The sequence below is a fragment of the Capricornis sumatraensis genome, chromosome 3 (genome assembly GCF_032405125.1).
Source record: "Capricornis sumatraensis isolate serow.1 chromosome 3, serow.2, whole genome shotgun sequence".
In the NCBI taxonomy this organism is placed as follows: Eukaryota; Metazoa; Chordata; class Mammalia; order Artiodactyla; family Bovidae; genus Capricornis; species Capricornis sumatraensis.
In genome coordinates, this window is record NC_091071.1 from 75953933 (window position 1) to 75970939 (window position 17007).

A 17007-nucleotide genomic window follows, 5' to 3' on the forward strand; every position below is an offset into this window, starting at 1 on the left:
GGCATTTAAAAAATTTTTGCTGGTGAGTAAAAGGTCAAGTAAGTTAACAAAGTCTTAAAGCTACTTAGGATTCAGGCCCAATCCAGGCCTCTATGTGGTATTCCTTTCACTAGACTACAGGATATAGTGAGCAAACTTTAGATAGACATATTCCTGAGTTTAATGCAAATGGGTCACAGTTGGGAACTAACGCGTAGGTGAACCTACAGCTTCTACCTCCTAAATACTACTTTTCTTTCACAAACTGAGTCACTTTTCTGTTTTCTTTGAAGTATACCTTGATACCTGTCTTCTCATCCTCATAGAGGATTTTAGCTTGCTCTCATTGCTCTGAATTTTCAAGGTTACCTGTTATATGTTTTTTGGGTTTTTTTTGTGTTTGTTGTTTGAAAAGTGAAGTCTCTCAGTCGTGTCCGACTCTTTGTGACCCCATGGACTGTAGCCTATAAGGCTTCTCTGTCCATGGGATTTTCTAAGCAAGAGTACCGGAGTGGTTTGCCTTTTCCTTCTCCAGGGTGTCTTCCCGACCCAGGGATCGAACCCAGGTCTCCCGCATTGCAGGCAGACACTTTACCCTCTGAGCCACCAGGGAAGCCTAGTTACCTACATATTGCATCTTCCCTGTTGAATTTCTGATTCATTGTGGAAGAATCTTGGTTTGATTCTCAATATGCTTGCCAATTTTCAGGGCCAAAGGTGACAAATGCTTTATTACAATCATAGGGAACATTGAGGTGTTCTTAATGTTCCATGTAAGAAAATATTTCAACAAATGCTTTGTTCTGCTTTTTCTTTTAAGTTGGCTTACTTTTAGTAATTTAAGGTGGATTTTCATCATAGACTCAAAGCTTAGGAAATGAGACAATCACGTATATACAGAACATTAAAAGTGTTAGAACTCAGTGCAGTATGCAATAGACAGGGAAAATGTCACAAGGAATGGTGATTCAATCTGGACCTCAAAGGATAGATAACATGAGTCAATGCAGGGAAAACAGGGAGGGCATTCAAGCAGAGCCTGGAAGGAGAGAGACTTGGAGACGGGAAGGTACCTTCAAAGATGAAAGCAGGAGATAGGGAGGAGACTGTGGTAGAAGGCGGTGCCTAGTAGACCTTCTGTGGCACCACTTCTCTTGAAAGCCAGGTTCATTGTGCCCAAGGGTGTTCTTGATGCTCTACCTCTGTGCCTGTAGAGAGTTGGATTTGTCATCTGACCTTTCTCATGAAACTCCTCTAAAGCCCTAAACTTCTCAGTTATCCCTTGCTAATAAGACTACTGCATAGTTTTCAATATTCATCTTCTCAAAAATGAAACATAAGTAGTTTCTAAAATCCAACACAGCTAATTCTGATGTACCTTAGTGGTACGACTTTTTTCCTTCTCAATTACATGCTTAGGTACCCCATCTTATGGGAAGTATCCACAGAACTCATCCATTTAGCAATATGAGTGCCTGCTATGTAGCACACATTGCTCTAGAGATTTCACATATTAGCAGTTATGTGTGACACTAGACAGTGGAGACAAGAACCTGTACTCATGGGGTTAATTACTAATGGAAGGAGACATGATAAGCAAGAATGTTAGCTGCTGATAAGCTCTCGGACAAAAGCAAAGCAGAGAAATAGACGTGTTATCTTAAGGTCAGGACAGACCCCTTAGAGAGGCCTGAGTACGAACTGTCCTAAATGTGTTCAAGGAAAAGGCAAGAGTCACAGGACTGGAGTGCAGTGAGCCCGGGAAGAATGTGGGAGAGGAGCTTGGAGAGGCTAGGGTAAGGGTGGGCAGATCATAAAGCTCTGCATCTTGTTTTAGGTGAGGTCAGAAGCCATCGAAGGGTGGGAAAGGAAGTTCTGTGACCAGACTTAACATTTTAAGAGGATCACTCCAGCTGCTCTGTTGAGTGTAAAGTGACAAGGCTGGGAACGGGAAGACCAAGAGCAGCTTGAACGGAGGTATTTAGTAGTCAAGGTTGTTGATGGATTCTGGGTCTATTTATAAGATAGAGCTGGCAGAATTTGTCAATGAATTGGATTGTATGTGTATGAAAGAGGAGATTTGGGGCCCAGGCAACTGAAAGAATTATGATTTACTGAGATGGAAGTCTTGGAGAGTAAACCGTTTGGTTTGGAGGAGCTGCGAAGAGGAATTGGAAGGTAAATTAAGTTGGAGATTCCAGTCAGTCATCTGAGTCCAGATGTCAAGTAGGCATTAGATTTACAAATCTGGAGTTGAAGGGAAAAATCCAAGCTGAATATTTGGCATATAAGATTTTCTTCATATAGATTTTTCAAAATCCTTGTTGTCTTTACTATAATAATTTTTTAAATTTATTTTTGTTCCCACTGTAAAAGAAGTTTTCTTTCATTATACTTTGACTAGGTTTTGCATATGTTTACATAGGCTATTGATGTTGGCATGCTCACTTTGTGCCAAACCACCTTGCTGAATTCTCTTATTTATAAAAACTTTTTCATTGATTCACTGATTTCTCCTGTCTTTTGGCTTCTCTGTGGAATTTTACCAAACTCTTCAAGTTTGAGAGGTACCGCTTTCTTTCATGGTTCGATTTGCTTTTCCTTGCTAAAATATCAATTATTTCTTGTCTTTTCCTGTGAGTGTCTATTCATTCCCCAATCTCAACTCATGTTTTCCATCTGTCAAACATTTCTGGGTTGCTACACAGGTTTCCCTTCCTATGAGCTTCAGCTGTATCATCTGCATCCCTGTACTAGAAGAGTCATCAACCTTTATTCTAATTTTGCATGTATCTATCAGTCCTTTCTGGGATAGGAGAACTGGTTCTGGCTGTCACAGTCTTTACATCCCCAGTGTTTAGCTGAATCTGCTACATGATTGTCAGTTACAGGGTAAATGTTTGTTGAATAGATGAGCAGTCAATTTTAATAGATTAAAAAGCATTTGGAAATTGGATAAAGTTGTTCTTCATAGAAATTTTATAAACTTGTTATATTTACTGAAATACTTCTAAAAATTCATTTTTGTCACTATTGTAAAAGAAATATTTTCTAAAATGTAATACAACTTTGCACTTACACTCCTAAAAATTAAAGTTCTATTATATTAGAAAACTAATGTAGGGACCTTGTTTCTGTTTTTACATGATGCTGAGTGCACAATTTGTGAGACATTAAGTTTTGAAAATACTGAATGACTGGATGTTACAGATTTACTTACAGAGAAGCCCTTTTATCTTTATGGTTTTTATTTTTGCCTAGGAATGGAAAGAGGGAGAAATTAAAATTTATATTTTTCTGAATAGAAAGCAGAAGTATTTTTTCTTTCAGAATCAGTTTGGGGATGGGAAAGAATAGATGAAGGAAATTAAGAGATTTGTTGTTTAGTCGCTAAGTCATGTCTGACTCTTTTGAGACCCCATGGACTGTAGCCCTCCAGGCTCCACTGTTCGTGGGATTCCCCACTCAGGAATACTGGAGTGGGTTGCCATTTCCTTCTCCAGGGAGTAGTCCGTGACTCGGGGATTGATCCCACGTCTCCTGCTTGGCAGGTGGATTCTTTACCACTGAGCCACCAGGGAAGTCCATAACTAAGAGATACAAATCTCCAATTTTAAATAAGCCACATTGATATAAGATATATTAATAGCACAAAAAATATTATCAGTAATATTGTAATAACTTTGTATGGGGACAGTTCTGTTCAGTTCAGTTGCTCAGTCGTGTCCAACTCTTTGCGACTCCATGAATCGCAGCACGCCAGGCCTCCCTGTCCATCACCAACTCCTGGAGTTCACTCAGACTCATGTCCATCGAGTCCGTGATGCCATCTAGCCATCTCATCCTCTGTCATCCCTTTCTCCTCCTGCCCCCAATCCCTCCCAGCATCAGAGTCTTTTCCAATGAGTCAACTCTTCTCATGAGGTGGCCAAAGTATGGTTACTAAACTTAGGATCATTTCATAACATATGCAAATATCAAATCACTATGTAGTACACCTGACACAACGTAATGTTATATGTCGACTATATTTCAATAAAAAAAGTAAAAAGTAACATTTTCAAAAGCTCTAATTTGCAGTACTTAGAAAATATGTGTATGTACTTCCTTACAGTTACGTGTTGTTTATTTCCATGTCTCATTTTTTTCAACCCCTCAAATCATTGAATTCGTCTTGTGCAGAATGTCTACTACTATTTCTGTTATAAATCAGTTAAGGGGTTGTCCTGGTAAGTGACACTGAAACATATTTATTAGAATAATTACTTGTAACATTTTTTATTTTTAAGGCTTCCCTGGTGGCTCAATTGGTAAAGACTTCACCTGCAATGCTAGAGACCCTAGTTCCATCCCTGGGTCAGGAAGATCCCCTGGAGAAGGAAATAGCAACCCACTCTAGTATTCTTGCCTGGAAAATTCCATATAATTTAACAAATAACCAATTGCAGTTAACTGTTTATTAGTAAGTCCAGTGGGAAATACAGCATACTTCTTTCTTACAAGGAGTAATAATTGTAGGCAGAGAGATGAAATTTTCCAGGGGGGAAAAATGGAAAAAAAAAATGTTACATTTGTATAACTTGTTGTATGTGCCATGTAGGGTATGTGCCTCCTCATATTGATGTAGGGGGTGGGAGGAGGGTGGTTGCAGCTAGATTTAGTAGCATAGGTAGAGTTTAATCTGGATAAAGATGCACTACATGAGAAAAAAGTAGAATGAAAGACATGAAAGTGAGAGCTAGTAGGAGGTATGGAAATGAGATATTAGGACAGTAAGAATTTTATAATTTGTTCCATCAAACAAAATCCAGTACTTTTGCCTGCTGTAGTGAACACACACTAATTGAATTTAATGAAGGCCGATATCAAATCTCTTTGTTATCCTGTTTGTATTGCCAAGTAATGCAAGCATATTGTTGAAAACAAACAAATATGCTGATTTTTAAAAAGGCAAAAAATTTTTTTAAACTTAATTCTACCATCCCTAGTAAGCTAACAGTTGTAATATTTTAGCGCATTTTTCCTGGATATGAAAAAGCATATATACATTTTGTGTTTTTATTAAATGAGATCTCATTAGCAAGTTATTTTTAAAACATGTATACTTTATTCTTTGTGGTTTGTTTTTGTTTTAGGAGAAAACCAAAAGCCAAGGCACCACTTCCTCCAGCTGAGACCAAATGCCTTGATGCCTCTTCAGTTGATGATTCTGTAGAATCTTCTGCTTTTATCATGGATCAGAAAGAGAACATGATGGATAAAGACATTGAACTCTTGGTGGTTCTACCTGGAGATATTATCAAGTCTACTACTGTTAATGGCAGGTACGGTGGAGTGAATGAAATATCAGGATTTCCCTTTCTTCTGTAATTGAAACCCTCTGTTTGGATTTCTCTTTTCTTTGACAGATACATTATTCATCACTCAGTTTAGTTATCTATTAAAAAAAAAAGATGATAAGAGGTATCAACATTTTCCTGACAATGCTTTAAATATCAAATGTATGGATTCCACAACCCTGGTGAAGTGACTCTTGAAATTTGGAACTATTTTACATTTTGTTAGTCATTTACTAAGTTTTTAAAAAAATAGTCTTTTCCAGAAGAATAGTCACCAGTTTTATTGATTTTATAAGTCAAACTTACAAAGCAAGCCAGAGATCCATAAGAAAGCTCCTTCCCTTTGCTTCCAAATTATTCTTTCTTTTCTAAGCTGCTTCTCCAAATCTGACTTGCAGAAGCCGTGTTAGCTACTCTCAAAAGGTACTCTCTTATTTATCCAAGCAGATAAATCTGTCTTTAAAACTAGCAGGATTTTTGACATCACTGAATGATTTAATGAATTTATTAAAATGTAGATAAATGTAATAGAAACAGAAAATTAAACTTTAACCCAGCAAGAAGGGAATATGTGATTTAGCAGACTGATATTTTTAATACCTGAATAAAAACTGGAAAAATGGAATTCAGCCAAGTGTAATTTTCCATTTCATTTTGAAGAGGAAAGTTACATGAGTTGTATACTTGGTCTTGTTCCACCTTTCACCTTTAACTACCTGTTTGTTATCAGGGCTGCTGTTTTAGAAACTGAAGCTATTTTGACCTTTAGTTGCATGTGTATGTATATATATTTGTTTGTAGAATGAAAGAATAAGTAAGCAATCGATTGGGTATTGCATTTTTGTATTGTGGTTTTATCTAGAAGAAATTCATTCAAGATACCTTACTTTGGAGATTTATCCTTAAAATTATGTACAACTTTATGAATTATTGAAAGTACATGAAGATAGAAAAGTTCAGCATTAGCAAACAATACATAGTATTACATGAAAGTGAAAGAAAGTGAAGTCACTCAGTCGTGTCCGACTCTTTGCGACCCCACGGACTGTAGCCTATCAGGCTCCTCTGTCCATGGGATTCTCCAGGCAAGAGTGCTGGAGTGGATTGCCATTTCCTTCTCCAGGGGATCTTCCCAACCCAGGAACTGAAGCCAGGTCTCCTGCATTGCAGGCAGACGCTTTACCGTCTGCGCCACCAGGGAAGCCATAGTATTGCATACTAAATTCTTATTAAATTCAAGTAAGTACTTTGCCGTTTGTTTTGTGTTGAAAGTAGTTTTGGAGATGACACATTGAATCATGTTTTAGAGGTTGTGAACCCTGGGACTGACCTTGGTGGGCTTCCACCTCTTCTGGGTGAAGGAGGCATCTTGTGAGTTAGAGACAATGGTCATTGTATCATCTTTAACCCTTGAGATCACACCATTACCCTGGTTTGAAAATAATGATGATAATGGATGTGGCTCGGGTAATGTAAAGGCAATTTCTCTAATGTTCCCTGGATTCAAGCTAGTTTTTTTAAGTCAGTGATATTTCCTAATTCTTCACTAATGCTGACAGATAACAGTGGTTTCATCAATACTCAAAATTTCTTCTTGAATGTACCAGTCACCTGTTTATATTGCCACTCTTCTGCTATTAGCCCTCTGGGTTCTTTAGATTTCTTTTTTTTTAACCTCAGTGACTTCAGTATTAGAATCACAGGTTTCCTCTCTCTCCTGTAACCCATTGTAATTACTTCAGATTTTCCCACCTGCTACACCAAGCTAACTTCCTTCTGTTTCCTTGACTCTGGAAAACTGTGTCCATAGTCTACTTCCCCTGTCCAACTAGACAGTGGTATCTTATTACTTTGAAACTATTTCAAAAGTGAGATCTTAGGGTTTCTGCTTTGACACAATTTTTTTGAATCTAGCTTATCCACTTTTTAAATTGGAGTTGTTCTTCATCCTCCTTAAGTCTAATTGATGACTTCTCTTCCGATTGGTGCGTGTTTTTTTCATATTTGACTTGAATTCTTCATCAGTCATTTCTACTACGTTTGTACTTACAAGGACCCTAGATTTTCTGTGCCCTTTCGACCTTCTAGCCTGTTTGCCTTCCAGGTTCCTAAACTGGAGTAATTTTCCACCAGTCAGCTTTTTGTTTCTGGGCTGCCAACTATTGTTGAATTGCTTCAGTTTTCTTATCTATAAAAATGTTTTATAACTGAATTGTTTTGAGGATTAAATGAAATTCTATCAATGCCTGGCACATAGTGGCCTCCTCCATTTTCTATTGAGGACTGTTTTCCTTAACCCTGGGCTCTCTCCATTCATTCTCCACCCTCAGGGTAATCTGACTAAAACACCCCTCTGTTTGTGGCACTCCCTATGATAAAAGACTGCGGGAATGGCAATTCAGCAATAAAGTGAGGAAGTCCAAGCTACCAGGCCTGGACATGAGGTGCCCTGCTTAACTTCTTCTCTGAAGTTAGGCAGGCTTTCCTTCACTACTCCCCTCTGAATAGCTTCAGCTTTAGCCACATGACTCTTTTCTTCTACAGATACTCACATTTTTTTGGAAAGCTTTTCCATTTTGAGTACCATACCAGCCACATTTATCCAGTTAATATAGCTCAAGTGACACTTTTTATATAAAGGCTCCCTGATCTCTCAAGAAAGAACTGTTGACCTCTAACTTCCAAACTCTCCTGACACTTGATACCATTGATGGTTATCATACATTATCTCAGGCTGTAATTTGTATGTGTGTCTTATCTTCTTAAGCAAACCAAAACATCCATGCAGGCCTCATGACTTTCCTTCTTAGTCTTTATCATAGTTTCTTTTTTCTTTCTTTTTCTTCTTCTTCTTATTTTTACAGTTTCTTGCAGTGTAGTAGACATTTAGTAAATTCAGATGTTGTCTTCTTAAATCTTATGTGCTGATGGAGGTAGCAACTTAAATGATGTGTCTTGAAGAGGCAGCTGGATGGGCCTTAGTAGCTTCCCCAGAAACTCTTAAATAAAGATATTTTCTCAGATAGACAGCAAGGCAAGAATGCCCCAAATTCTGATTGCTTTTTAAATTTTGTTTGGGACTGAAAAACTTTTCTGAGAGTAGAATTTGTTTTATATTAGTATTTTTATAAGGGAGTTTGATTTTAGAATTTGTTCTTAATAGTTTTATCACCCAGGAATGACTCAAGTTGAAAACACTATGACTAATTTTTTATATTAATTCTTTATAATTAAAAGTGATTGTGCAGTTCTGAATATTTCAGGAGTATGATTCTGGATATCTAGGAGTGATTCCAAATATTTTAGAGGGCAGTTCAGGCTATCTTGAGTGTGATTTGGGATATTTTGAAGGTTGCAGCAATTGCTGGCCCATTGTTTTTTTTTTTTTTTTAATGTTAATAACAAGAAAAACAAAAATGTAATTGTAGAAAAAAATTCTATTTCTGAAAAATGTTAGCTACCTAATATGCAGAGCCATGGTATAGATAACTTAAATTTCTTCCTGGGTTTGTTGCTATAAATGAAATAAGACAATTTTCAACAAAATGGGGATTTAGTGGAAGAGTATACTATGGAAGAGTATTTTAATTAAAAGTAGTTTAATTAAGGGCATAAAGTTTTCTTAGCAATAAATCAAAGCTCCTTATGTCACTATGAAGGAGCTCTCTAATATAATATTTTTAATATTTTGAGGCCATTTTTCTTAATTTGTCTAAATATTCTTTGTATTGTATATTTCAGTGGTGTTACTTATATATATTTCCTTTGAAGAATAATGTCAATATGAGCCTGAAATAAATATTTAGAATCTTATGCTTCATTTAACTTTTCAGAAAAATTGTGCTTCTCAAAATGTATTCTTGGGGAAGTTCTTTAGAAAGTTCCCCTCTGTTCTCATACAGCACATGCAGAGGTATGCTCAGAAAGTCCCATTTCTGAGAATGTAACACACAACATTATCTTAGAATACACTTGTTTGTACATTGATTTTTCACTGAAGAGCTTATTCAGATTAGGGAACACAATAAAGCTGGAGACGGTAATAGACTTATGCTTAAGGGCAAACTAAAAACTTGTTATCCTGAATCAGGTTAGGAGCTATCTGTACAGGCTTACCAGTCTTTTGGTATCAGAGCTTAGTGATACTGCCTCTTTAGTGACCGAAAGTCACCCAGTATCTGTCATCCTGCCTTTGTGATCCTTGGCTTACATCGAAGACAGCTGAGTGGCAGCATGAAAACTCTGGGCATTTCTGTTTGTCCTGTTATTACAGATGATTGGATTGAAGGAAGGAAGTACAGGTATATGTGTATGTGTATGTATGTGTGTGTGTGTATATATATATATATATATGCATGCATATATACATATATATATATATCTCTGTGTGTGTGTGTGTGTGTGTGCACAGGTCAAGTAATCAATCTTTTTCACCAGGCAAAGCAGCTCTGGGCCTTGCTAAAAGTGAGCATTAAAGAATATTGTTGTTAGAGGCAAACTGCATAGGGGCTAAGCTCCTCAGAAAATGCCATGCTATGCAATAGCATATGTGGTGGTATCTACTCGTGCTTGGGAAAAGTTACTTTTTAATGAAAATGAGCTTATAGGGTAAACTCTGATAGATACTACAGTGAAAAAGGAAATATGCAGGTATGTTTGTACATCACTCTATGTCCTTTCTTTATAGTCAGATGAGATTCTCAGTGAATAAATATGTTTCCCTTTTTCTCTGGGGACATTTTAAAAGCAGTTTTAATTTGGAAATTTGATAAAAGATTGATATTAACTCTCTCTGTTGGTCTACAGGGAGAGCACTCTGTCTGCTAGTCCGTTCTCTCTCCTGTAATTTGTGTTGTTTTACATCCTGAATACCATAAATAGGGATTTGTTTTGATATGAGCAAATCTTAGAATATCAGGAATGAAAACACAAATAAAGAAAGCATGGAACTTGAAGTTAGAAGTCTCAGGCTCTACAGTTTATTCCATAACTTGCTATGTGACCTCAAGCAAGTCACCTCGTATCTCTGACCTTTGTGAGCAGAGTTTTGACTGGTACCTGGTGGGTCAGAGAACTAACTCAGGAGTATTTTACATGAACTGCAGTGCCACCTACTGGAAGAAAGTAGACTATAAAAAATGACAAGATATTACTGGATTAATGTGGGCCAGTTTTGTTTACTTCCCACACCTCAACCAGTAATACAGCAAGTGGTATGCATCTCAGAAGAATTTCAGAATCATTCTTATATTTACTGAAAAGTGTCAAATGACAGTTGTGTAGTAAATACATTATAAGATAGGGTGATAGATTTCAAAAACACACTGCTGAAAACCTGTTGCATGGCACAACCACATTGAGCTCCATTTGTTATTCTTCATGACTTCCGGTCCCATCACTTCATGGCAAATAGATGGGGAAACAATGGAAGCAGTAAGAGACTTTATTTTTTGGGCGCCAAAATCACTGCAAATGGTGACTGCAGCCATGAAATTAAAAGACGCTTGCTCCTTGGAAGAAAAGTTATGACCAACCTAGACAGCATATTAAAAAGTAGAGACATTACTTTACCAACAAAGGTTCGTCTAGTCAAAGCTATGGTTTTTCCAGTAGTCACGTATGGATGTGAGAGTTGGACTATAAAGAAAGCTGAGCACCAAAGAATTGATGCTTTTGAACTGTGGTGTTGGAGAAGACTCTTGAGAGTCCCTTGGACTGCAAGGAGATCTAACCAGGCCATCCTAAAGGAAATCAGCCCTGAATATTCATTGGAAGGACTGATTGTGAAGCTGAAACCCTAATACTTAGGCCACCTGATGAGAAGAACTGGCTCATTGGTAAAGACCCTGATGCTGGGAAAGATTGAGGGCAGGAGGAGTAGGGATGACAGAGGTTGAGATGGTTGGATTGCATCACCGACTGATGGACTTGAGTTTGAATAGGCTCTGGAAGTTGGTGATGGACAGGGAGGCCTGGCGTGCTGCACTGACTCGTGTCCACTGAGTCAGTGATGCCATCCACAACTGTCTTATCCTCTATCACCCTTTTCTCCTCTTGCCCTTGATCTTTCCCAGCATGAGGGTCATTTACATTGAGCTCCATAAGAAAGCTCTAAATTTTGATTTAGATACTTATTTAACTACACCTGCTAAATAAAAGTTGTAATTTTAACTGTTAACTTATTTAAGTGTAACAGCCCTGCCTGAGTTTTTACCTGGTTTGAATCCTGTGCACCAGGCTTCAGTACTGCCCCCCACAGCCCTGAGCCAGGCAGCACATAAACATCTGTTGGCTGATGGCTCTCCTGGCTGTTAGAGTGACTCAATACTAACAATAACCGCCTCCAAGTGTGGTTTCCAGAAGGGCCACCCTCATCCCTTTCCTTTCCTGGGATCTACACCTTGCAACAATGAGCCTTCTTAATTTCATTTTTAATTTTTTATGACTCTAAATGCAGTGGTGGTGATTGGTTTGCTCATTAAGCTGTGTCTGACTCTTGCAACCCCATAGACTGTAGCCCACCAGGCTCCTCTGTCCATGGAATTTCCCAGGCAAGCATACTGGAGCCGGTAGCCATTTCCTTCTCCAGGGGATCTTCCCAACCCAGGGGTCGAACAGTGCGGGTCTCCTGCATTGCAGGCAGATTCTTTAACAACTGAGCCCAGGGAAGCCTGATAAATGCAGTGATTGGGGATTATTAAAGAAAGTGGGAAAATACAGACAAACCAGGAAAAAAAAATACTTACAACACCATGTTATGATTAAGGAGTCCAGTTATAACTATTAACATTGTGGTATATAACCTTTTCCTATTGCATAATTCAGTAAGCACTCTCAACTTTGAGATTAGGTTTCTTGTTTTATGTACCTGATCCACTTTTCAGGCACATGGACATTCCTGAACTCATTCTGAACTAGGTGGGTTAGCTTCATTCCTGAACTCTTTATTGAATGAGGTGGGTTATTGTAAGATAAACATCAGTAACAAGGGAGAATGTCCTAAAAGTTCCTATACTGTCATTGATAAGTTTAATTGGGTTGTTGGTATACATTTGTAAGGGACAGCTGGAACCAATTCAACTCAACTTAGTTTTGAGGATTTATTGAGAATGAGTAAAATATACCTTATCAGATACTAGGGTAGATTTAAAGAATCTTAAGAAAGAATCTTATTCATTTGAGCTCAACCCCCTATCAGATGCTTGAAATCCGTCTGGTCATAAAAAGTACTTTCATCATGAATCCTCATTTTCTTATGACAGTCCCTGTTTGTACCTGTTATCCCAGAGTTTACTAACCCCCTTTCATTCTCAGGTGTCCAGATTGGATCAGTTACATAGCAACCCTATTGCTAAGTGACTTTGTCTAAGCACCTGTAGGATTTGGAGAAGGAAATGGCTACCCACTCCAGTGTTCGTGCCTGCAGAATCCCAGGGACGGCAGAGCCTGGTGGGCTGCCATCTAAGGGGTTGCACAGAGTCGGACACGACTGAGGCGACTTAGCAGTAGCAGCAGGATTTGGAAATTCACCTAGGTAGTTGTTGGAGCTTATCTGAAAGCTCTTTGGTGAATCCTGACTTTCATTTTTAATACCTAAGTGGATCTTTAAAATCTCAAAGCAGAAGTCTTCTTTTATCTAGCAGGTAATAAAACGAGGACAAGATTACCCTTCATATGTATCATGAATGCAGGAAGGGTCATTGGAGGGTTTCAGGGAGTTATTTAGTGATGCCATCAACTTTTGAAGTGAAACTGCAGTGGAAAGCATAAAACCTGTTGCAAGCCATCTGCTCTGAGTCTTGCATGTGATCCTGAGGCTAAAGTGTAGCTGGATTAGGAGTCAGGACATTTTCACTCTGACTGCAGCCAATTCTGTTTGTGCTCTTGGTAATCTGTTTATGTCACTTTTCTAACCACAGTTTCTTCATTCATAAAGTGGAAGTAGCTTTTGCGGTGGTTGTGAACTCAAAGGAGATACTAGATATGAAATTAATACAAAGGATTGTTATTTCAAAATGGAGTGGGAAATCTCATAAGGACTTTTTCTGGTTCAAAGAAGAGGTTTTTTTTTTTTAAGTTTTTTTTTTTTTTAATTCCCTCTCTAGAAATTCATTATTTTACAAGATTAAAAAAAAATCTGTAAATAATAGTGCAAAGCAGACTTTGTTAAATAATAAGCCAAAATTCAAAGTAATATGGTGATATAGAGGAGGAAAAAGACTATTTCTTGTTTGAATGAGGAAGTGGTGATCAAATTCAGCCAATCCTATTGAACTTTCAGTTATTTGGCTTGGGTTTCGGGTGGACTGCTGGCATGTGCTCCCACCTTATCGAATAGGAAAACAAGTGTCCTTACTATGGTGATCACGTGCTTAGACCTTTCAGCCAATGGTTGTTAGGTTCATCAGCTTAGGATAATTACCATCAAACTAAAATTGTTGTTTTTGGTAGAAGTAACTTGGCATTTGGTTGGGGAATTCTAAACTATCCTCAAGAGAGGATTTTGTTTTCTAGGGGAGCACTTTGTGACTAGTTAATCCGCAAAGCAGTCCCACTGTGTGCAGGGCCTGCTTAAAAGTTAGTGTCCTGCTTTTATTGTGTTACAGCTCCTTTAAGGTAGAACGAGATGGTCAGTAATTCCCACCCTCAGAATTGGCTAGGTCAGGATCATATCTTCTGTGTTTTTAGGGCCAAATGCTGAGCCTTTAATTAAATACTTCAAGCAGTCATACTGATCTGAGGCTGATTTTGGATAAAGTCTTAGTCCAACTTGATGCTTATACTCCACTTCTATGGTAAGTGTACTGTCTTTAGATGCAACAAGGCTACTAGTCAAGTTTGTTAATTATAAAACAAAAATCAAAACCGCTTTCTCACCTCTGTGTCTTTTTTTTAAAGCGTGTGAGTCTCCTTTTGACAGTTTCACCTTTTCATGCATCAGACACTGAACAGCCATCTCAAATGGATATTGTCTGCTGTAGGTTTGAGCTCATGGATATTTAAGCAGAATTACCTAAGAGATAAATAATCATTGACTCCTGTAAATTCCTCATTCAGTGACGCTGACCTGCGTTGTATTTGGTCCTGGAAAGAAAGTCTGCTAAGAGGTAGACCTGCTAGAGAGGAGTTAACATCTAAGTATAGTTAGTTCAGTTGCTCAATCGTGTCCAACTCTTTGTGATTCCATGAATCACAGCACTCCAGGCCTCCCTGTTCATCACCAACTCCCATAGCTCACTCAAACTTATGTCCATCGAGTTCGTGATGCCATCCAGCCATCTCATCCTCTGTTGTCCCCTTCTCCTCCTGCACCCAATCCCTCCCAGCATCAGGGTCTTTTCCAGTGAGTCAACTCTTCGCATGAGGTGGCCAAAGTATTGGAGTTTCAGCTTCAGCATCAGTCCTTCCAATGAACACCCAGGACTGATCGCCTTTAGAATGGACTGGTTGGATCTCCTTGCAGTCCAAGGGACTCTCAAGAGTCTTCTCCAACACCACAGTTCAAAAGCATCAATTCTTCAGCATTCAGATTTCTTCACAGTCCATCTCTCACATCCATACATGACCACATGAAAAACCATAGCCTTGACTAGATGGACCTTAGTCGGCAAAGTAATATCTCTGCTTTTGTTAATATGCTATCTAGGTTGGTCATAGCTTTCCTTCCAAGGAGTAAGCGTCTTTTAATTTCATGGCTGCAATCACCATCTGCAGTGATTTTTGGAGCCCCCAAAATAAAGTCTGACATTGTTTCCACTGTTTCCCCATCTATTTCCCATGAAGTGATGGGACCAGATGCCATGATCTTAGTTTTCTGAATGTTGAGCTTTAAGCCAACTTTTTCACTCTTCTCTTTCACTTTCATCAAGAGGCTTTTTAGTGCCTCTTCACTTTCTGCCATAAGGGTGGTGTCATCTGCATATCTGAGGTTATTGATATTTCTCCCAGCAATCTTGATTCCAGTTTGTGCTTCTTCCAGCCCAGCCTTTCTCATGATATACTCTGCATAGAAGTTAAATAAGCAGGGTGACAATATACAGCCTTGACTGTATACTCCTTTTCCTATCTGGAGCCAGTCTGTTGTTCCATGTCCAGTTCTAACTGTTGCTTTGTGACCTGCATACAGATTTCTCAAGAGGCAGGTCAGGTGGTCTGGTATTCCCATCTCTTGAAGAATTTTCCACAGTTTATTGTGATCCACACAGTCAAAGGCTTTGGCATAGTCAATAAAGCAGAAATAGATGTTTTTCTGGAACTCTCTTGCTTTTTCCATGATCCAGTGGATGTTGACAATTCGATGTCTGGTTCCTCTGCCTTTTCTAAAACCAGCTTGAACATCTGGAAGTTCATGGTTCACGTACTGCTGAAGCCTGGCTTGCAGAATTTTGAGCATTACTTCACTAGCGTGTGAAATGAGTGCAATAGTTTGAGCATTCTTTGGCATTGCCTTTCTTTGGGATTGGAATGAAAACTGCCCTTTCCAGTCCTGTGGCCACGGCTGAGTTTTCCAAATTTGCTGACATACAGAGTGCAGCACTTTCATAGCATCATCTTTCAGGATTTGAAATAGCTCCACTGGAATTCCATCACCTCCACTAGCTTTGTTTGTAGTGATGCTTTCTAAGGCCCACTTGACTTCACATCCAGGATGCCTGGCTCTAGATGAGTGATCACATCATTATCATAGGCAGTATCAAATCCCTATGTATTTTTGTCTGTTACAGAACTTACTGATCTTTTGCTTTCATCTGCCCACAAATATTTTCTAGAGAGAATTGGCCTCTGGAATGATTAAGTAAAAGTTGAAACTGTAATTACAGAATGAGAGAATAAGGTCATAAAGAAGATCTGTAATTTTTAGTTGCTTTTCCAAGAGTTTATTAGAAAACATTTAGGCAGTGAATCCAAAGTTTCTAGTCACCATGCAACTTTTTTACTGTGAAATCTGGTATAGTGTGCAAATTATAGGTGACCACTTTGACTAAAGGAATAAAATTTGCATATCACAGATAAAAATGCTATAATTCATTAAGGCACATCAGAAGAGTTAGAGTGTCAAATTGTTCTTTAAAAAGTTTTTAAAGTATCTTTTACTCTAAAAGATAAAAAAATGGTAGCATAAAAATAAGAGATTAACAAAACAAAAACAAAACTTTATACTAATCACTTTTTGTCTTGATAATGTTTAGTGTATATTTCTGGCAGAGATTCTAGAAGGACTGTACATTTAACAAGTAAAAGATGTGTGAAGTATAAAGTTTAGAGTTTTTACATGTATTAACTGGCACATTTATATATAGAGAGAAAGGAAAATATAATCTGAACATAATACCATTTACTCATAGACCACAGTGGACATGTCTCCACTGAGTTGGCACTGAAAATTCTCTCTTCTTCCAGCTTATATGTATAAGGATTTATAATTTATTGTAATTTATAATTATTTTGTATAAATATTTTGTATTTTTAATTATATTGTTTTTATTTAGACATTACCTAATCCTTCTTAACTTTATTTACTATCAGGGAAAGAAGTACCATTTTCAAATCTAGAATTGGTATTTAGCATCCAATTGCTATCATAGAGTACTGTTACCAAAAAATAAACTTCAACAATACTATTATGCTAGTCTTTCTCTGGATGAAATTAAGTGTGTACTATCCAAAGCCAAAATTTGTGCAATTATAG

General features: G+C 37.9%; 1 protein-coding gene across 1 annotated transcript in view; it reads left to right on the plus strand.

Moving 5' to 3' along the window:
- COBLL1 (cordon-bleu WH2 repeat protein like 1) overlaps positions 1-17007 on the plus strand; it is a 177174-nt gene that overhangs the window by 103232 nt on the left and 56935 nt on the right. Inside the window, exon 4 of the mRNA XM_068968456.1 lies at positions 5115-5303. Within this exon, the coding sequence (XP_068824557.1) occupies positions 5115-5303 (189 nt within the window). The remainder of the gene's footprint in view (positions 1-5114; positions 5304-17007) is intronic.